Source organism: Myxocyprinus asiaticus, chromosome 44 (assembly GCF_019703515.2).
Source record: "Myxocyprinus asiaticus isolate MX2 ecotype Aquarium Trade chromosome 44, UBuf_Myxa_2, whole genome shotgun sequence".
NCBI lineage: Eukaryota > Metazoa > Chordata > Actinopteri > Cypriniformes > Catostomidae > Myxocyprinus > Myxocyprinus asiaticus.
Window position 1 is genome coordinate 16,993,331 of NC_059387.1, and position 23,180 is coordinate 17,016,510.

General features: G+C 38.2%; 1 protein-coding gene across 4 annotated transcripts in view; it reads left to right on the top strand.

Moving 5' to 3' along the window:
• ncoa2 (nuclear receptor coactivator 2) overlaps window positions 1–23,180 on the top strand; it is a 139,129-nt gene that overhangs the window by 59,561 nt on the left and 56,388 nt on the right. For all 4 annotated transcript variants that reach the window (XM_051686928.1, XM_051686929.1, XM_051686927.1 and 1 more), the window contains exons 3-5: window positions 7,875–7,979; window positions 13,428–13,600; window positions 21,810–21,913. In XM_051686928.1, coding sequence (XP_051542888.1) covers window positions 7,891–7,979; window positions 13,428–13,600; window positions 21,810–21,913 — 366 coding nt within the window. In that variant the 5' untranslated portion in view covers window positions 7,875–7,890. The remainder of the gene's footprint in view (window positions 1–7,874; window positions 7,980–13,427; window positions 13,601–21,809; window positions 21,914–23,180) is intronic.

A 23,180-nucleotide genomic window follows, 5' to 3' on the forward strand; every position in this document is an offset into this window, starting at 1 on the left:
TCGTATTACGTAATCACTGCAAGTACATAAAATAAATTCTACTAATAAAATAAATTCAACTCAAATCAATATTTCATGTTAACTTATTTTCTTGACAATTAGTCATGTAATAAGCAGGATAATGATCGGTCAGATGGTTATTTTCGCAATAAAAACACCAGCAGAACGCAAATCGGAAGTTAAATTCAGCTGTTTCTGGAGACTCCATTATCTCATCTCACATAATAACGTAATTTTAACTCATATCATTATTTCATAGCCATTTAGTTATGTATTTTGTAAATAGCCATGTTACAAGTGGGCTATTCTACATTGTTTAGGAATGATGTACTATTTGTTAAGCAATGAGACTTACCATGTTGCCTGGCGGATGAAAAAATGGGCTACAATATCCTAAAGATGTGAGCCAAATATAGGGACCAGAATATCATAGAGACTGAGGTGAGCTCTTTTCACTGTGGCTAGTAAGCAACTACCTAGTACCCACCACGAACACCCTAGCCAGCACATCCCAAGGCGCTAATAAGCACTCCGAAACACCTTTGCACGCGCATAGCAACAACCTGGCAACCATCCAGATCACCCGAGCATCGTGGGCATGAGTTTTGCTTGGGCAAGCACCACTCAGAAAAATGCCTTCTTCAGAAAATGTAAAAATCTAGTCTTTAATTGCACCCCTTGAACAAGTATCATAGCAAATCCTATAAACTGTAGCCTATATATTTAATTTATAATACTAAAGCCTTGTTCTTCTATCTGGATCCTACATATTTCTGTGTGTGTATGTGTTCAGAGTGAAGTAGTTCGTCACAGGCATGTCTCTCACCAGGAGTTTTAACACAAGCTGGTCACCATTCCACTAGTCATCATAAACTTTTGTGCGTGGTGGGGGGTATCTGTATAGATATAGAGTATCTGACTGTCTCCGCCCTGCCTTAGGGGACACGAACAATCTCTGACTCTTTCGTGAGCATATGTGGGTGATGCACACAGATTGAGGGACATCTGCTAACTGTAAACATGTCAAAAGCAGCCTGGCACCAGTATACATCCCACTGTATTTTAATTCCGTTTTAATTTTTTGTCATTTGCAGAATCAAAGAGAATTTCATCAACAATCCATTAAGAAAGTGTAATTGCTTCTAACTTCAGGGGGTAAAATGGAAAGGGACAAAAGTGTCTGTTTCCTTTTCAAGAACACCCACTCAGTAAAGATCTTATCAGTCGCCTCAAGCCCGCAGTTTTCATTAGTGTCCTCGTAGGCTGTCGGCAGTTGGCATCTTTCTGAAAACTCTGCTTAGATGGGTCTTAAACACCAGTAGGACTATTCCTCCTAATATAAACACATTAGAGTATCTGCAAACATCTCGAGAGTTATAGTTGTCGGCAGCAGCATTAAAAGCCATTTTGTTTTAATATTCTGCTTTGATTTGGGAAGTTAATTTACTGCTGTACCCACAAAAATATACACACTGCTATACACCCTAACCTTAACCTAACCTTATATATAGTATGTACACATACACACACACAAATATTTATGAAAAAAACACTTCATCGTTTAAGCAATTTGAAACAATGGTACGGTCAACTTGGTACTGAAGTACCAGTACTTAATCTTTTGCGCTTTGGTTCTAAACTCCTGTCCCCCACCCCCCATCAGTGTCAAAGCCTCTACCAATAGGATTGTGTCGTTTAGCAGGGAAAGCTAGTAGCATTTCAAAGTCACTTCTCTCCCCTTTGGCTTCTGTAATCACTAGCTACAATGTCTCACTCTCGACCCTCTCATTATAGTGATCTTTCATGCTGGTGGTTTTAGGCCAAAACTCGTACCTTCCTGTGCAAAGTCCCTTGTAGCCTCTGAGAGTCTGATGTTAACAGTTGATTAAATGATGTGTCATGTGAGAGAGATAGTTATAAATAGTATGACTATAGAGGTTTAAGTGGCTCTGTTGTCTTGTGTGGAGAAAGATGGTGCACCTGACAACTGGATGCATTTTCTTTATGTTTACGTAGTGTGAGTGTGGTAGTTTTGTGTAAAGAAGCCATTGCTTTCTTTAATCTCAAGCCATGACTTATGCTACCACCGCAGTGGTTGCATGGCATAGTCATTTTGGATTGCTTTGAGGCTAACAGTCATGCAAACGATGACCTTAGCTAATTACATTCGTGATGCCAGTGGTGTCTGCTGTCTAAGGGGACATGGAAAATCTTCCAGGCTGTCGCGAGAAGCTGATTGTCACCAAGATGGACAGAAGGGCCCCATGATTAACAGAAGGTGTTATGTAACATTACGATTCAGATGTCCCACTGATTAATGTCTCTTGGACTTGGAGATTAACACAATCTATATGAATCGTTCTCGCCTTTTGGTTTGGTTAGCTGGAAGGCTGTCCGATATTTGAAGTATTCATGAAGTATTTGCGATGATTTTGCTGACGATGTAAAGTTAAGCAAAATTGTGAACATTATGATGATTTTTGTCAAGGCACAAAAAAAAAAAAAAAAAAAAAAAGAGAGAGAGAGAGAGAATTTATGTAGCTGCATAAATTACACCCAGCCCTAGTTATCTTTTGGTCCAATGTCAGTCCGTCATAAAGTACTGTTGGTTTGGCCTGCCAGAGCTGTTTGATTGGCTACCCTGACATTAGGTTTAAGTAGGGCACTGCAATCCAGCAGGGATTCAATAGCAGTGCTCCGTTCACTCCGGCTCTGACTCCTCCAGCTGGCCTACAGTGAGGCTGCAAAGCCTTATGTAATAAATGTTTGTGCGTCTGCTTTGCCTGATTGCTGCCCAATGTGCTAGCGTCATGTGCTGGCTCAGGTGTCTCTCCGCCTGCTTCTCAAACACTTCTGATGAAGCCTTGAAAGAGCTTTCAGAGAGAATGGATGGTGTTTTCATTAACCTCTGCTGCCTGATGTTTTACATTAGTACTGAGTTCCAACTCACAACAAGTCTCGTCAACACTCCGAAGTGCCTGTTTGCTGTTGACGTAATATATTGGTTTGCACATTTTGATTTCCTTTTTCCTCCTTCCTGTGTTTGGCTTTCGAAGTGGAAACCTTTGAAAGGTAAATAATGTGAAAAGGCATTTGAGCAGATAATGCCTAAATAGGAACTGACCATTATCATAATTCCACCTTTTTAAAATAGGTTTGCCATTTTCAAATTGAAACAATTAGCCCACATATATGCTTTTTTTGTAATGTTTTTACTGGAACGTTGCATGCAATTTTCAACAAATTTACTCCAGAGGCTGCAAACCCTTGAAAACATTCTCCATTACGTTAACAACACTTTCCACAAGAATTTCAGCACAAATTATCTAGTATCTCACACTGTACATGCTTTTTCTTTTTTTTATATGCAAATTACACAAATTACATTAACCATATAACTTGTATTGTTTAGCAGCATATCATATACAGTGCTGTGAAAAAGTATTTGCCCCCTTCCTGATTTCTTCTATTTTTGTGTATTTTTCATACTAAATTGTTTTAGATCTTCAAGCGAGATATAACATAAAACAAAGGCAGCCTGAGTAAACACAAAGTAAAGTTTTCAAATATATGCCGTTCAAAAGTTTGGGGTCACTTGACTGAAAAGTTTCTCATGATCTTAAAAATCTTTTGATCTGAAGGCGTAAGCTTAAATGTTTGAAATTAGTTTTATAGACAAAAATATAATTGTGCCACCATATTAATTTATTTCATTATAAAACTAAAATTAATTAAAAAAAATAAAAAAAAGTTTTTGAAATGGATGACTTGGACCGAATAATAAATAAAAGCAGCCACTAAGTGCCCAGCATATAGATGGGAACTCCTTCGATACTGTTTAAAAAGCATCCCAGTGTAATATCTCAAGAAGTTGGTTGAGAAAATGCCAAGAGTACATTTCTGCAAATTCTAAGCAAAGTGTGGCTACTTTGAAGATGCTAAAATATTACATAGTTTTTATTTATTTTGGATTTTTTTAGTCACAACATAATTCCCATAATTCCATTTCTGTTATTCCATAGTTTTGATGACTTCGCTATTATTCTAAAATGTGAAGAAAAAATAATAAAGAAGAATGAGTAAGTGACCCCAAACTTTTGAACGGCAGTGTATATTTTTTATTGAAGCAAAAAAGTTATCCAACACCTATAACACCCATGTGAAAAACTAACTTCCCCCTTAAACTTAATAGCTGGTTGTGCCACCTTTAGCAGCAACAACTGCAACCAAATGCTTCCGATAACTGGAGATCAGTCTTTCACAACGCTGTGGTGGAATTGTGTCCCACTCTTCTTTGCAGAACTGCTTTAGTTCAGCCACATTGGAGGGTTTTTGAGCATGAACTTCCCCTTTAAGGTCCTGCCACAGCATCACAATCGGGATCAAGTCAGGACTTTGACTAGGCCACTCCAAAACTTTAATTCTGCTTCTTTTGAGCCATTCAGAGGTGGACTTACACCTATGCTTTGGATGATTGTCTTGCTGCATAATCCAGTTGCGCTTGAGCTTCAACTCACGGACTGATGACCGGACATTCTCCTTTAGGATTTTCTGGTAGAGAGCAGAATTAATGTTTCCCTCAATTATTGCAAGTCGCCCTGGCTCTGAAGCAGCAAAGCATCCCCACACCATCACACAACCACCACCATGCTTGACCATAGGTATAATGTTCTTTTTGTGGAATTGTGTGTTTGATTTACGCCAGATGTAACGTGACCCCTATCTTCCAAACAGTTCCACTTTCGACTCATCAGTCCACAGAATATTCTCCCAAAAGCTTTGAGGGTCATCAAGGTGTGTTTTGGCAAAATTCAGATGAGCCTTAATGTTCTTCTGGGTTAGCAGTGTTTTTTTGCCTCGCCACTCTTCCATGTATGGCATTTTTGGCCAGTGACTTTCTGATAGTGAAGTTATGAAGAGAGGGCTGCAGTTCCTTGGATGTTGTCCTTGGCTGTTTTGTCACTTCCTTGATGAGTCATCGCTGTGCTCTTGGAGGAATTTTGGAAGGTCGGCCACTTCTGAGAAGGTTCACAATTGTGCCAAGTTTTCTCCATTTGGAGATAATAGCTCTCACTATGGTTCTTTGGAGTCCCAGAGCCTTTGAAATAGCTTTGTAACCCTTCCCAGACTGATGTATTTCAGTCACCTTTTTCCTCATAATTTCTGGAATTTCTTTTGACCTTTGCATAGTGTGCTACTGGGTGAGACATTTTAGCCAACTTCATGCTGCTGAAACAGTTCTGTTTAGGTGTTGATTTGATTGAACAGGCCTGGCACTAATGAATGTTAGTAAACAGTATACCGTTGCTCAGCTGATTCAAATTGTTTTTTGGTTCTGAGTGAAGAACTTCTCCATTAGTTAGGGTTGCCACGTTGTACGGTGTTACCTGTTTTACTCTGTACAAGGGATAACACCAGTGTGAAACTTTATACCAGGTAGATTGGAGAAACATAATTAATGGAACTTCCAATATCAATACTATAGCCTAACGAATAGAATAGCCTTAAATAAATAATAGTTGCCTAATGAAGAGTTTGCGACTCATGATAAATTAACGTAAACAACGCATTGAAAGCCAGATGTTCTTTACCAGTGTATCAAATTACACAGGCAGCAAAGTACACGCACTGACAGAAGACGTTTAATTGCATGTAGCAAATATAATGTGCATTAATGTGCAGTCTCGTGGAACACACGTATGTAAAGGGATCTCACTCTTTCTTTGTTTCAGTCTTCTGAATTTTTTTTGCAAGAATAGTATCGTCTTTGAGAATGCTGCAAATGACCTCAGACCATCTCAGCTCTGAGTTCAGTTCGCTTTATTTCCACAGAGCAATTCGTTGTGAGCATCGTGAACATATTTCTTGCATATCGCCCAGCCCTAGGAGGAAACAAAACAAATTTATTCAGACACATTCAAAGTCATTACCCTTCCGAAGCAGCTAAACTGGGTCCTGGGATGAAAGGTAATAAAACACCAACATTAAACCCACAACAACCCACAATAAGTGATGTATTTGTCCAGACAACGAAATACCCAACCGTTAGCCCATGATGAAGAGAATGCACAGATGAAATAGGTTCGTTGCCAAAGAGATGTTGCCCTTCACAACTGTTGAAAAGCCATCTTTCAAAAAGTTGAACAACACGCATTTTAATTGCACTTTATTTTTTTTTCAGTTTCATTTGAATTTTTAGTTACAATAAATAAAAAATAAAGTTCAGAGTTTGAAATCAAGCTACCTTGCTTAACGAAAATGACCCCATAGTACCACTTAGCATCCAACCATCGGTAATACTGGTGTTAGTCGGTTTGAACGTGAACACCGCACCGGTGTGAAAATTATGATATTTTGGCCCTTGCCAAAATTCTTATTTATTTTTTCCTGATGATGAGGATTTATTATTATTATTATTATTATTATTTATTAATATGTAGAGAAATGTCCAGCAATTGTTTAATATGTTATTCCCACATTTGATCTGTTCTTTAGCAGAGTTGTAAACTAGTTGATTGAGTGACCTATTTGCTGTCCATCCTTGCAGAGCCACTCAGTTTAGTTCAGGGCCGGAGCACACAAGGGATACAGTTTCCCAACCTCTTCAAGTCACAGCAATTTCTCCATCGAATCCATTACGGTCACGTGGGCGACCTTAATGCTGCACACCATTATTAAAAAGCCAGATGTCTTTCAATAATTGATATCGGTTCATTTTGCCCTAGTGATGAGACACATTTTCTCTCTCTCTCTTTCATCATATCGAGAACGGAATGGATGATGAAATGTGCTAATTTTCGCACCCTCACGGGAATTCCCAGTTCTCGTGCCAACCAGGATTCTATAAGACACACAAATGTGAATGGAAAGTGAAATTGTAATATGAGTGATGAATCAATGCCTGTACTTGTCTGTTTGTTGGGGCTTGATAAATAAATATTTGCATGCTTTTTGTGCTGTGCAATCTATGGCACATACTACTTCGTTTTCTCTCTCTTTGACCTCTTACACGCACTCTCTCAGTCTCTCTTACTTTTGTTACATCAACTTTTTCTTTCATTTCCCTGCCCTCTCTCTTTCTCTCACTCACTCTCAGGGGACCCTCATTGTCGTACAATATAATTGAATCCCTTTTCATTCCGTTTTCTCTCATTTTCATTTCTCAGGCCACCTTACACCTCCCAGCATCAACCTGTCCTCAATATTTGACCTTCGAACACAACCCCAAATCCTTCTTACTTTTAATTATCTCTTATTAGTAATTACATATTTTAGTAAAGGGTCTTGTAAATTGTCATTTAATACTGCATTAACTGTTAAGAAATTTAATTGAAGTATTTCAGGAGTTTTCTGGTTGTTTTCTGGCTTTTGCAGCAAAACCAAAGATAATAAAGCCCCAAAAGTTAGAAGAGTTTTTAAAAATCCCTTATAGAGTTTTTTTCTTTTTTTTCCTAACCGTAAGTACCTAAATGACTAATTGTTTTCTACAATCATCTCTCCTAGAAGAGCTGTTTGGCTTGTTTACAGATCATCAGGCATATGCATGCATTTACTCAAACTTATACAACCTTCAGAATGCTGAACTGCCAGATAGTTTAACTGTTAAACAGTCTCATGTATAATGGCCTCAGTAATTTAGCAGTACATCCAAGTAAAATTCTTAAACCAAAATCTTTCTCAACTCAAGAGAAAGATAGTTGGCACTATATGTTGTCATTTAACCTGTTCAGGAGGTACTCAGGTATATATTTTATATAAAACTGCCCAATTAAATTTTGCCATGGAACACAAGCTTAAACTTAAAGGGATAGTTCACGCAAAAAAGCCTCTACCAAATGCTGAAATGTAAATGTCTTTGACCTTCTCTCCAACAGGTGATATGCATTAAGGATGAGTGCTGTCAGTGAAAACTCATCTGACCCTGCCAGGTCAGAGGCTCAGAAGCGCAAGGAATGTCCCTCCGACCTCCTAGGCCCAAGGTACGCAAACAATTAGAAAGATAAACCAACACTGAAGTACAGTGGATCTCATTCACTAACTGTTTGTACACATTTCTGCGTATACCTTGTGCAAATTTTTTCACACAAGATTTACCAAGAAGCTAGCAATTAAATGTATCCTAAATGTACAATAAAGTTTAGAACAAATGTTTTGAAACTACTCATTCACAAAAAATACAGACTCCAGAGGCCCTAAAAACATGGAATGTGTCAAGCCAAAATGTTTATATATGCAGTATATATCTTATTAATATCATTTGAATTAAATAAATAAGTAACCCTACATCTAAGTCTTATTTCAGAGTCAGAGTAACAACAATTTTGTGTTTTGTAGCTCAATACACAGTCATTTGTGAATCTTACGTAAATTTTGTGTGCCTTTTTATTAGTGAATGAGTCCCAGATTGTTCTAAGCCAAGTAAATGTTCTCTTTACAGTTTCATTAAGTTCTTTTGTCTAGTGAGCAAGCTACAGTGAAGTTTGAAATGAATTATTTGCAGTACACTTGTTTTAATCTTTATGGATACTCTTGTACATTTCTCAGTGTGTACCTTATGAATTGTTGCTGTGCAATAATCTTAAACAGGCCTCCAATGGGTGGAGCTCAGCCTAGATAATACACGTTTTTTGTATAAAGCCCTTTTCCACTGAGTCAGGAAACATCAGTCTGTATAATTCATTCATAGTAAAGCGCTTTGCATGCCCTCTTTATTGACAAAATTTGTTGTGCATGCATCAAATTAAACTGCTGATTCTGAAGATGCACAGCAACAAATTTAAAATGCAACCTGTTAAAGATTGCATAGACAGAGCTGGGAGAAAATGTTTCTATTTCAAGGTTATACACAATGGAGGAAAGAAGGTCTTGTTCTTGATTTTACCTCCAAGGTTTGTAGATGTTTTGGAGTTTTGACCCTTATGACATAAAGCACCAATTCTGCCAAATGCTTCCAGATTTCAATATACCTTATATATATACATACATACACTCTACCATTCAAAAGTTTAGGGTCACTTACTCTAATTTTTGTATTTTTTCACATTTTAGAATAATAGTGAAGTCATCAAAACTATGGAATAACAGAAATGGAAATATGGGAATTATGTTGTGACAAAAAAAATCAAAAATAAATAAAAACTGTGTTATATTTTAGCATCTTCAAAGTAGTCATCCTTTGCCTAGAATTTGCAGAAATGAACTCTTGGCATTTTCTCAACCAACTTCTTGAGGTATCACCCTGGGATGCTTTTTAAACAGTATTGAAGGAGTTCCCATCTATGTTGGGCACTTATTGGCTGCTTTTCTTTATTATTTGGTCCAAGTCATTCATTTCAAAAGCTTTTTTTTTTTTTTAAATAAAATTGTAGCTTTGTAATTAAATATATTAATATGTTGACACAATTATATTTTTGTCATCAAAACTAATTTCAAACATTTAAGCATACGCCTTCAGATCAAAAGATTTTTAAGACCATGAGAAACATTTCAGGCAAGTGACCCCAAACTTTTGAACGGTAGTGTGTGTGTGTGTGTGTGTGTATATGTATGTGTATATATATATATATATATATATACACACACACACACACACACTGGTGGCCAAAGTTTGGAGTAATGTACAGATTTTGCTGTTTCAGAAGGAAATTGGTACTTTAATTCACCAAAGTGGCAATCAACTAATCCAAAGTATAGTCTCAAGACATTACTGATGTAAAAAAACAGCACCATCAGTATTTGAAAAAAGTCATTTTTGATCAAATCTGGACAGGCCCCATTTCCAGCAGTCATCACTCCAACAACTTATCCTTGAATAATCATGCTAAATTGATAATTTGGTACTAGAAAATCACTTGCCATTATATCAAACACAGCTGAAAGCTATTTGGTTCATTTAATGAAGCTTAACATTGTCTTTGTGTTTGTTTTTGAGTTGCCACCGTATGCAGTAGACTGGTGAGTCTGAAGATCAATATTAGGTCAAAAATGAAAAAAACAAAAACATTGTCTTTCTCTAGAAACTCGTCAGTCAATCATTGTTTTGTGGAGTGAAGGATATACAATGCTTGAAATTGCCAAAAAACTGAAGATTTCATACAAAGGTGTACACTACAGTCTTCAAAGACAAAGGACAACTGGCTCTAACAAGGACAGAAAGAGATGTGGAAGGCCCAGATGTACAACTAAACAAGAGGATAGTACATCAGAGACTCTAGTTTGAGAAATAGACGCCTCACATGTCCTCAGCTTACAGCTTCATTGAATTCTTCCCGCTCAACACCAGTTTCATGTACAACAGTAAAGAGAAGACTCAGGGGTGCAGGCCTTATGGGAAGAATTGCAAAGAAAAAGCCACTTTTGAAACAGAAAAACAAAAGAAAAGTTTAGAGTGGGCAAAGAAACACAGACATTGGACAACAAATAATTGGAAAAGAGTGTTATGAATCTTAAACCCATTGAGCTTTTGTGGGATCAGCTAGACTGTAAGGTGCATGAGAAGTGGCCGACAAGACAGCCACATCGTTGGCAAGTGCTACAGGAAGCGTGGGGTGAAATGTCACCTGAGTATCTGGGCAAACTGACAGCTGGAATGCCAAGGATCTGTAAAGCTGTCATTGCTGCACATGGAGGATTTTTTGATGAGAACTCTTTGAAATAGTTTAAGAAGTTCTGAACATCTTTTTCAAATTGTAATAGTAATTTTTCATGTTATTAATTTCCTGACTATACATTGTGATCAGTTGAATGCCACTTTGGTGAATAAAAGTACCAATTTATTTCCATAAGAGCAAAATCTGTACATTATTCCAAACTTTTGGCCGCCTGTGTGTGTTTGTGTGTGTGTGTGTGTGTGTGTGTGTGTGTGTGTGTGTGTGTATATATATATATATACACAGTGCATCCGGAAAGTATTCACAGCGCTTCACTTTTTCCACATTTTGTTATGTTACAGCCTTATTCCAAAATGGATTAAATTCATTATTTTCCTCAAAATTCTACAAACAATACCTCATAATGACAACGTGAAAGAAGTTTGTTTGAAATCTTTGCAAATGTATTAAAAATAAAAAAACGAAAAAAATCACATGTACAGAAGTATTCACAGCCTTTGCCATGACACTCAAAATTGAGCTCAGGTGCATCCTGTTTCCACTGATCATCCTTGAGATGTTTCAACAACTTGATTGGAGTCCACCTGTGGTAAATTCAGTTGATTGGACATGATTTGGAAAGACACACACCTGTCTATATAAGGTCCCACAGTTAACAGTGCATGTCAGAGCACAAGCCATGAAGTCCAAGGAATTGTCTGTAGACCTCCGAGACAGGATTGTATCGAGACACAGATCTGGGGAAGGGTACAGAAAAATGTCTGCAGCATTGAAGGTCCCAATGAGCACAGTGGCCTCCATCATCTGTAAATGGAAGAAGTTTGGAACCACCAGGACTCTTCCTAGAGCTGGCCGCTCGGCCAAACTGAGCGATCGGGGGAGAAGGGCCTTAGTCAGGGAGGTGACCAAGAACCCGATGGTCACTCAGACAGAGCTCCAGCGTTTCTCTGTGGAGAGAGAAGAACCTTCCAGAAGAACAACCATCTCTGCAGCACTCCACCAATCAGGCCTGTATGGTAGAGTGGCCAGACGGAAGCCACTCCTCAGTAAAAGGCACATGACAGCCCGCCTGGAGTTTGCCAAAAGGCACCTGAAGGACTCTCAGACCATGAGAAACAAAGATTGAACTCTTTGGCCAGAATGGCAAGCGTCATGTCTGGAGGAAACCAGGCATCGCTCATCACCTGGCCAATACCATCCCTACAGTGAAGCATGGTGGTGGCAGCATCATGCTGTGGGGATGTTTTTCAGCAGCAGGAACTGGGAGACTAGACAGTATCGAGGGAAAGATGAATGCAGCAATGTACAGAGACATCCTTGATGAAAACCTGCTCCAGAGCGCTCTGGACCTCAGACTGGGGCGAAGGTTCATCTTCCAACAGGACAACGACCCTAAGCACACAGCCAAGATAACAAAGGAGTGGCTACGGGACAACTCTGTGAATGTGTTTTGTTACTTCCCAACCCTGTGTGTGTGTGTGTGTGTGTGTGTGTGTGTGTGTGTGTGTGTGTGTGTGTGTGTGTGTGTGTGTGTGTGTGTCCACAGAACTGCCGCTCACTGGATGTTTTTTTTTCTTTTGGTACCATTCGGAGTAAATTCTAGAGACCGATGTGTGTGTGAAAATCCCAGGAGATCAGCAATTACAGAAATACTCAAACCAGCCCATCTGGCACCAACAATCATGCCACAGTCCAAATCACTGAGATCAAATTTTTTCCCCATTCTGATGGTTGATGTGAACATTAACTGAAGCTCCTGACCCGTATCTGCATGATTTTATGCACTGCACTGCTGCCCCACGATTGGCCAATTAGATAATCGCATGGATGATTGTTGGTGCCAGACGGGCTGGTTTGAGTATTTCTGTAACTGCTGATCTCCTGGGATTGTCACACACAACAGTCTCTAGACGGTTTGAACTGACAAAGTCTACGGTAACTCAGATATCCGCTCTGTACAATTGTGGTGAGAAGAATATAATCTCAGAATGCTATTCTGAGATGCGGGTTGGCGCTGTTTTGACGGCACGAGGGGGACCTACACAATATTAGGCAGGTGGTTTTAATGTTGTGGCTGATCGGTGTGTGTGTTTGTGTGTGTGTGTGTGTGTGTGTGTATATGTGTATATTATATACACACACAGGGTTGCCCCCCCCCCCCCAAAAAACAGGGCCACAATGTTTGATTGCTCATATCTTAAAAATGCATGAAGTTGTTTGCACAATTTTTGGCGTACTTCTGCGACTTTTTGTAAACAACAAAATGATGTCACTGTGATGTCATCGTGAGCAACTTGTTACAAATTAATAAGTTAATTGTATGCCCCCCACATACAATGGCAAAAGAGAAGCACCTGATTTTGCTGCCATAAAAAACTTAGCTAAACGATTTATTTATTTATTTGCAGCAAGTTGTTGCTCATGGTGTCACAGTGACGGAATTTAGTTGTTTACAAAAAGTTGAAGTATGTCAAAAATAGTGCAAATGCCTTTATGCTTTTTTAAGAAGCTAGCAATCAAACGTAGTGGGCCCGTTTTTTTTTTTTTGTTTGTTTTTTTTTTAGGCCATCCTGTATATTTACTGTATATTTATTCTGCATCTTTGCCAGTATAATAAATAAAAATTACAAAATTTAATATCTAGCCATGATTTTTCCCATTTGCATTTTTGCTTGAAACATGTACGGCTCTGACTGAGAAGTTATATTTTTGTCCTGTTATTTTTGTCTTGTAGTTTTCCAGTTGGTTTGTTGGGTTGTACTTCATTCGCACAGTGCACACTGAACTTTCTCCTCTCGATTTCTTTTCCCTTTACAGTCCCAAACGAAGCACTGAGAAACGTAATCGGGAGCATGAAAATAAGTACATAGAGGAGCTTGCCGAGCTCATCTTCGCAAACATCAATGACATCGACAACTTCAATGTCAAGCCTGACAAATGTGCAATCCTAAAGGAAACCGTCAAACAGATTCGTCAAATTAAAGAGCAAGGTAAGAAAACACTTCCTTTGAACTTGTATCCCATAATGACATAAATGTCCATGACAGTTCAGTATTACCCCCACATTTTTCTTGTGCACTCAAAATTTCCAATCTTTGACTGATTTTTAGACTGATTCTCTATTGAGAGACTTTGGCCATAAGGCCTATTTGTCATGCTGAAATTATATATCGGTAATAAATAAATATGTTAATTTTCCCATCGATTCCAAAATCTATTGCTTTGGATCAGGCATAGCGATCATTTTTCATATGTAAATGATGATTTCATTTCAACTATTTTGTGACCGTCTCATTTATTATCATATAAATTTGATATCAAATAAATATTTATTGGCATAATATCTGCCACCCTGCTCGCTAGATATCGACATCCTTTGATAAATACAATTTTACGATTGTAGCTGGTTCACTTGAGAGATCAGGGCTTTTTGATTTGAGTTATTTGTGTATCTCTGTGGCTTCTATAGTAATAATGAGTTTGTTTTGTCGTTGAAAGACTAGGACAAAGAATTTCCTAGAAAGTTGTATCAAAGTCTGTGTAGTTTTCAACAGAAAAGACTGGGGTGCTAGTTTGATGTGTGTGTATCTGCATTGACTCTGACTGGCCTGTGATGGAGATTGTTTGTGATGTACTGTGCTGTGGGTTATGTAATGCTGAGCAATGTGATGCGTAGATAACCGGGTGCTCTTCGCCATCTACCGTGTCGCCCCTCACCCCTCCTTCACCCTCCCCTCCACACACTGCTCTAACTGTGTTTGTGCAGCCTCAAACTGCCTCAAAAGAGGCAAATGGGCCTGTTTAGCCTGTAAACAACGCCTCAAGTGTAGAGCACAGCAGACCGCTTTCCTTTTAAAGGAAAGACACATTTTAAAGGAAGCATTTTATAGCAAAAACTTCACTCTGCTGAAAATACTGTTTTATAGGCTTACAATTAGCATTTTATTCAGACCTGTACCACTAAATGTCACTTTTAAGAGGTTTTCTCAGTTTTTGTGGTTGAATATGAATGATTTAAATTGAAATTTTCATTTTTCAGTCTAGGGATTTTGTGTGCTGGGTAAAATATCTTTGATATGACTGGAATCCATTCAAGTCAAACAGCCATTGAAAAAGGAATTCTATAATGCTCGTTCAACCCTCCAAACTGGAAAGTACAGTATTTGGATCGAACACAATTCATTTTAAAACCTTAATTGAGCTCTGCTTATTCCAAAGGTTCAATAATAACAGACACTCAATAGGAATAATGTTTTAAAAATGTAAGTGGTGCTTACCTGTGCATATCTCGCAGCCATTGATGCTAGGTTGTTTTGGTTGAGTGCCAAAACATTGCTATGTTCTAAATGTTTTTAACACATTGCTTTGTGGTTACTAGGGTGTTCAGGGAGTTTGCTAGGTGGTTGCTTACTGGTCCAAGTCATAATAGATATACTGTAGATATGCCTTAGGTCCCTCCTTCGTTGTAAGTCTTTGGCTAAAATTTCAAAAGTCTAATCACTTAAAGTATTATTCTCTTAAAGCCACACAATTCAAGTTATCATTTATGCAGCGCAAATGGTGCGGTATGAGTCGTACGCCATAGTGTTAAGGTTTGGAGATTGGACCAAACCCCAAACCTTATCTGAGACCAATGCTTGTCTCACACAGTAAGGGTGTGAGTCTTTGAGTTAACAGCAAATCGATTTGAGTTATGATTGGTTTTCAAATATCAAACCAAAAGCTAATTTTGCTAATTCATAATGATATAATGATTGAGTAACTTTTTTTTAAAATACATTTATAGGATTCTAATAAACTGCTTCAGATTGTTTATTGCACCAAAAGTCACATGAACAGAAAAGCATTGCCTGCAATGCAAAAAGTGCAATACAAACAACACTGTTTATTTAAATGATCTTGGAGGTTAGTTCAAACATGTATTCCAGAACAAATGACTTACTTTAGAACCTTATCCAAATTTCACATGATCTCATGTGATAATGTATCGTAATGTCTCAGTGTGTCAAAATAATGTCAAGAAAGTTGTGGGTTTTTTTAACTATCATTTTCGGATTACTTCAACGCCACATATGCAAATAAAGAGAAAATAAATATCGACTATATGACTGTAATTTACCCACAAGTTTTCAAACTTGTTTTATTCTGAATTACACCAGATTAGTTAGGTTATTAGTGAATGAGTCCTCATGAATTCAAAGCTTACACACCCTGTAGATGACGTGATACAGAATTCTCCTATGTATAGTCATGACATAGTCTGATCAAGTTGTACACTGATTGGTCGACAGCAGGATCAGGGGTGGGGCCTTGAATTGTGACTGATAGCGCCAGTCCCGAAGCCTCAAGGCATGATTCACAGCCTTACAGGAGCTAAGATAAAACTCACATTTTGTGATTAATCGGCCAATATTTGTCCATTTATAGATTATCCAATTGTCAATTGGATAGCTGAATTTATCTTATATGCTAACATTGAATTGTGTATTTTTATATTACCATTATATACCATTTCGACATATCAGTATCAGGATCGGCCAACCCGTTTCGGCTGACCACTACTCCCAATTTTGTTTTTTCCATTTTTATTTATTTATTTTTTTTTTTTTATGGGGATGGGCTGACAGAAAGGAAAGCACTTTAGAGCCAAGTTTGAAACAAGAGAGGCAATGAATGATCACCATGTCTTCAGTGCAGCTGTTCTGGTTTACCAACCCCTGGTGGGCACCTCAAAGACCTGCTGACACACAACACACTCCTATCCACTAATCATAAGGAGTGTACGCATGCGGATCTCTCTAATACACACTCACACACAGGAAGAGGAGTGTTGTTGGATCCCAGAATGGACTGAAGGGAGGCTGATGGATGGGCCACACACATTGTGTCTCTCTATCGTGTCCTCCATGAACCCACTGCGCCCACTGATGATCCTGAGCACTGCTCCTGTTAATGAACAGCTACAGACAGGAAGTGAGATTGCCTGGGGAAATGAGGGATTGAGGATGTTTTGGTGATGGCAGGAAGTGTTTGGCTAATATTTATCACACTACAGAGCAGATATACAGCGCTCTAGGCACAAACAAGATACAAATAAAATATGCTGTTTATTATGTCCACTTCAGAAGATAATTTATTATGTCTCGCATCATGTTTTAGGATCGTTAAATGTTTTGCATAGTGACAATAGTTTATTGAAAGGAAAGCAATTTTCCCCCAAAATTCTCATTACAAAAGCTATTTATTGCAGAAAGGTTATTACCTTAATAACCTTAAAAATACCTTGGATTTTTTTAAATATAAATATTGGGGCGTAATGGTGTATCGTAGCATGATACATTGCATTTAAAAAATGTGACAATAAGCATCGTGGAGTTTGGAAGTTTTTATTATTATTATTTTACAAGCATCTGTTGCTGCCTTCAAGTGGACCTGGGAAGCTCGCACCACCAAGTTGGCCAGTCATTACTACAACATGTTACGCATTCAAGTGGGAAACAAAATAAAGAAGCCGAACTCAACAAATACGCAATGAACAACGGCAAAAGCTTGTTTTCTGTTGTACCAGTGAATAAACGTATGTGAATCACATGTATCACTCATACACAACTTTTTGTTAATGCATGGTATCTAACAAATAATTAGTTAATTTGCTTAAAACTAACCACAAAGAGTGAGTCACTAGTTGACTATCATATGGGGCTTTTCCAATGCACGGTACGGCTCGACTCGGCTCTGCTCGCTTTTTGGGGGTTTTCCACTGTGGATAGTACCTGGTACCTGGAACTTTTTTAGTACCACCTCATCGAGGTTCCAAGCGAGCCGAGCCGATACTAAATGTGACGTCAAAACCCTGCAGATCACTGATTGGTCAGAGAGAATCTATAAGCTAGATGGCAGGTTATCTTACCCTCGTGCGTCGTGGAGCTAACACAGTGATGTCCTCGTCTGCCCTTTGGTGTATGATTTCCCAAACTCTCCTGTTTTTTTTAGCGGTATTTTGTCTTGCCGCCATCAGCCTCTTTTGAAACAAAGTTTGTCGTCTTGCTGTGAAAAACAGTCACATGCTGAAAATCAAGAACACCATTCCTTCGATATCCTCCATCGCTCCTTTGTTGTGTGTTTGTGTCACGTTTAAGACGATGTCACGGCAGTAGAGGTGGCGCAACTATGACGATCAGCCTACAATCCAACCCACGTTGAGGCGGCACTAAACTGCAGTGAAAAGCAAGCTCAGAAAGGTAAAGCGAGCAGAGTCGAACCGTAACGTGCAGTGGAAAAGTGCCAATATACAACAAAATAATATTTTGAATTAAAGTACAGACGTTGAAATAATTTAGCAAAATCATTAGTTTCCATCATCTTTGCTGTCGACACGCCCCTTCCAAAGTCCCAACTCAGCAACTTCCGTATCATTTAGAATTCCGAGTTTCCCACTCATAAGTACGACATCGCTCATGTGCTCACAACTTGTAATTACGATATTTCCGAATCCACTCGAAGGGCACATGTATCCAATACGCGCGACGTCCTATGCCTACGTTACGAGGTCATACACATGGAAATCGCTTCAATGTACACAAGGTGCTCTAAAATGCGATTACTAGTTGAATCTGCTAGAACTGAAAGTGAAACCATGTAAACGAATGTAATAAAGGGTGCGGGAGAGAGAAGCGCCTTTTTAGCTGGGAGCAGTGGTGTAGCCAAGGGTTGGCAGGGGTAGGTCTGGGCTCACCCAAATTAGACTCAGGCCCACCCAGAATATTAGAGATTATTCTTTGTCTTCAAATATGTATTTATAAATTAGTTTAAAAATGCATAAATTCTGATCTCTGAAAATGTGAAAGAACTTCTTGAATGCGCCGTTTCATTGTTGTTAAGGAAAATTTGGTAAAAAACTGGGCGAAAACTTGGCCCATCTATTTTTATTTAGGTCCACCCAAAAGTAATTTCGTGGCTACACCCTTGGCCAGGAGGAATGTGATGTCCATCTGATGTGCACGAGAAAATTAGGCTACATTCACACAGTCAGCGTTTGGGATTGACAACTTTATTTACTTACAGGTTTGAGTCTTGAAACGGCCTGTTCATACAGCAGTTTACAGTAGCAGTTTGTATGAACGAACAACCCATATAGACCTTTTTCACACTTCAGGTTTTGGAACGCGGAAATAAACAATTGCAGGGTAAACTTCAACAGCAGTGAATGGGAGACCACAGCGAATACCCATTTGCTCCAAGAGCAACAGAAAAAATCCACTATTACATTTGAATGACTTTCCAGAAGAAAAAAAAATAGAGAGCGGTGGATTAAGACATTCAGGTGGGAGAAGATGCCAAATTTGCTGTCCCTCTCAGCAGCTGTAACAGCTGTAATATAAACCCCCTCACAGTTGTGGTAATTAATTTTTTTAAACTAATTCAAGGTAATATAACACATAGCATAATGTTATAAACTTACACTCAATATTTAAAAAAATTATCTTATAAAAAGTTAGCTAGATTTACGCTGCTAAAAAATACAGAAACGTGCCATCACAGTTTGTGAAAAAGGCAGAGACTGAATGTGCAGAGACGGGCCACTTCTGCACATTCAAATGAATGGGAGAAATTGCAACGGCCAACCAAGAAGCTCGTGGCCAACGGTCAACGGATATAGAAAGGAAGTCCCACCTCACAGGTAAAAGAGCCAGTAACCTTTTAGATACAGACATCGCCTGTCAAACAACTCGAGAACGCATGTTAGCTAAACTAGCCGGGAAGATTGCGTTTTTTAGCGTAACGAGGTAGAGAAGCACAATATATGATACCTGTTTTGTCAGATTTTTACTGCTTATTTAAAATATGCTATTTGATTGTAATATAAATCTCCAGCTGTTTTTTGAGATTTCTGTGTTCCCCCATTCAAGTAGATAGGAGCTGCACTGTTATGACCGGAAATAGCTTCCCGGGAGCATTCTAAAGATGGCCGCCAGTGGACTGACTTGCTAGAAAGACTTGGGGAAAAGGTCTATTCTAACAGCTGTAACATTAGTGACAGTGACTAAAGTAAATATTAGAGATGGCGATCATATAGCACTTTTAATAACAGTGCTAAATTTGACATTTTTTTGCATATGTCTTTAAAGTAATAATAATAATATTAATACAATTTTCAATCTCAACTTTTCTTGATTCAGGCTCAGTTTAAAGAATCGTAAACTGAACCGAACTGTGAGATGAGTGAACCGTTACACCCCTAATAAACATCTGGTTTTCTCATATGTGAAGCAACTTGAAAAGCTACCTTTTATGGCAACATATAAAAATAGTTTTATTATTATTATTACTATTATTTATCTTGTTATTATTATTAAAATGCTCCTTGTCATTAATGTAAAAAGAAAAGAGGAAATTATTTGTAGTATTTGTTGTACTGCTTTTATGCTGATTTAATGGGGCAGTAACGGGTGTTACCTTGTTGAGAATCACAAAATTATATTACAGTAGTAGGTATTACAAACAAACTCAACATCATTACAGTAAATGAGAATTTGGCTTAAGATTTGTTTAATTGTCATAATCCAAATATCGTAGTAAATTTTCATTTTAATACGCTTCAAATTCACTACGTTTACACCTCTCATTCACACTAGAACTGTGTTTTCACCACAGAAAATGGAGTTTAAAAAAAAGCTCTCCATTACCACATACTTTGGAAAATGTTGAGGTCCAGAAACTGAAAACAGATTATTGTGAATATGCCTTAATGTTTCCTAAATGTAGATTTCATTTTCTTTATGCAAAATAGAATTTCTCTTTTTTTTTTTTCTTTGGGGGTGAAATACAATCCGCGCACGTTCTTTTGTTTTCGTTCTCTTAAATTTAGCCCCATCTTGAGTGCTTTGTTTTGCAGTCGACTGAACACTGATGCAACAGACGTTGTTTACAGATCATGTCACTTTGTTGGGGAGAATGAAGTTCCCCATCCTTTATATAATGACTTGTGTGTGTGTGTGTGTGTGTGTGTGTGTGTGTGTGTGTGTGTGTGTGTGTGTGTGTGTGTGGGCGGGCGGGCGGGCGGGGGTGGTTTACGAGGAAAACATTTTTAGGTTACAAACTGGTAATTACAAGGGTGTGATGCTATAAATGTGGTTTATGAGGACATATCTAGTGTCCCCATAATTCAAATCGCTTAAATATACTAAATGATGTTTCTTTTTTTTATAGAATCTATAGTTCGTACAGTATAAAAATCATTAGGTCTATGGAGAGTCCTCATAAGGATAGCTGCACCAACGTGTGTGAGTGTGTGTGTGTGTGTGTGTGTGTGTGTGTGTTGACAGTTCCGTTCATGTCTGGGCTGCTGTGTGAAGCGTCACATGCACCCATTTAGCCAGATTCTGCTTCATGCGTTGCTAAGGTCCTGATACGTGCCATAACAACATGTTTAAGCAAGCACACAGTGCATGAAGGCTTGGTAGGGTTTAAAAGAGTGAGAAAGGGATTGAAAACTGTGTGTTTTACAGTTTCCAATTAAATGCTTTGGTGTGCAAGGAGAGGAATAGAAAGAGAGGACTGCCCTTTAACAAAGGCTAATATACATATCCAAGCAGGACCACATTAAGAGTCTTTTAATTTAATGTGAAAATACAATACTCTGACTCTGCAGGATCTAATGAGGGGTTTTCTTTCATGGAAATTTGATATGTCCAACCGAGGACTGAGTTTCTACCCAATTCAAAGGTGAAGTGTGTAATTTCTGTGCTACTAGCATCACCAAAGGGAACTGCAAAAGCAATCACTGTTTTTAAACAGGTTTCCCAAACACTCCCCTCATCTTCCATTGATCGCACAAACAGATATTCACACCACAAACCCATGCCATTGGTTGGTTGCCTTTGGTTCTAAACTACAAATGGCTGACTTCTAGTTGTCTACTCTTGTTATGCTGAGATAGGAGAAATTATGCCAGCATTGAAGAAAAAAAAAAAACACTTCACCTTTAAATGGACCACCATATTCACTTAGTATTTTGTTCACTGCTTGTTTTTAACATAAAATGGTGAAATCATTATGGATATGTGTTGTTGATGTTCTCTAATGGACCCATTTTTCCTTTCTTTTTTGTGCTCTCTCTTTTGCTCTATGCCTCACATTCTGTCTTCTCTCACATTGGTCTCTCTCTTCCTTTATCTGTCTCTCTCTCTTCCTCTCCAGAAAAAGCTGCTGCAGCAAATGAAGATGAAGTACAGAAGGCTGATGTGTCATCCACAGGCCAAAGTGTTATTGACAAAGACGCTCTCGGACCAATGATGCTGGAGGTGGGTCTGTTGTTCTGTTTACTAGGTTGCACTGACTGTATAGAACATGAGGGCAGACACGCACAAGGAAGAGCCAAGTGTGCATCATGTATGGGGAACAGAGGAAACAGATTTTGCCTCCAGAAGTTTTCCTGTATGCATTTCATATACACAATAAAAAATATTGTGTTGCACTCAACGCTTACATTTCTCACAGTTGAAGATGAGCATTTGGCTGCTTTCAGTTTGATGTGTGCATCTCCAAGTATCTCTGTGTTGTTGCTTGGTATTTGAGAAGATTTACAAGATTATTCTGCCTTAAAAACGTGCACTACAAACTGCAAAAAAATTGTTTATGAAGATGTGGTCACACTACACTTTGCACTCCATTTACTTAGAATCAAAAACAACTGAACGCGGGAATCCAAAATCGCAAGCTCATCCGAAAAATTTTGCATTCCACTGCATCCCTAAGTTTAAGATAGGGGAAATCTGAATTATGAATTCATATGAGGGGAAGACACATGATCAGTACAAGATCAGACATCACACACTGAACTCTTGGCTCAAGACAAAGAATACATATTTCAAAGGTGTGTTTTTATTGTTGCAGAAAAGTGAGTGGACAGCATATTTTAACATTTTTAATATAACATTATTTGTGATTTATGATTTATTGAAACCAGAACTCTTGAGCAACAACAAACATCAAATCTTGTCTAATGTGGTGACTGAAATAATTTACCATGTTCAAATCCTTGTGTGACAGTAGCTTTAATCAGTGTTTTTGTCTTGTTTTCTATCAAATATGTGTGAACATCCTTAAATCACAATTGAGCAAAATACAGTGAGGTTAATGCTTAAAACAAGAAAAAAACGATTTGTTAAGAGGGTAAGAAAATAAACTTTAAAGAGATGAAAAATGAAAATTATCTTGTCATTTACTGACACTCATGCCATCCCAGATGTGTATGACTTTCTTTCTTCTGCTGAACACAAAGATTTTTAGAAGAATATTTCAGCTCTGTAGGTCCACACAATGGAAGTGAATGGTGGCCATAACTTTGATTCTCCAAAAAGCACATAAAGGCAGCATAAAAGTAATCCATACAACTCCAGTGGTGTAATCCATATCTTCTTAAGTGATATGATAGGTGTGGGTGAGAAATAGGTCAACATATACCTGTAAGTCCTTTATATCTATAAATCTCCACCATTGACCAGTCCCAACCAGTAGGTGGTGATATGCACAAATAAATTGAATCGCCAACAAACAAAAGAAGAAGAA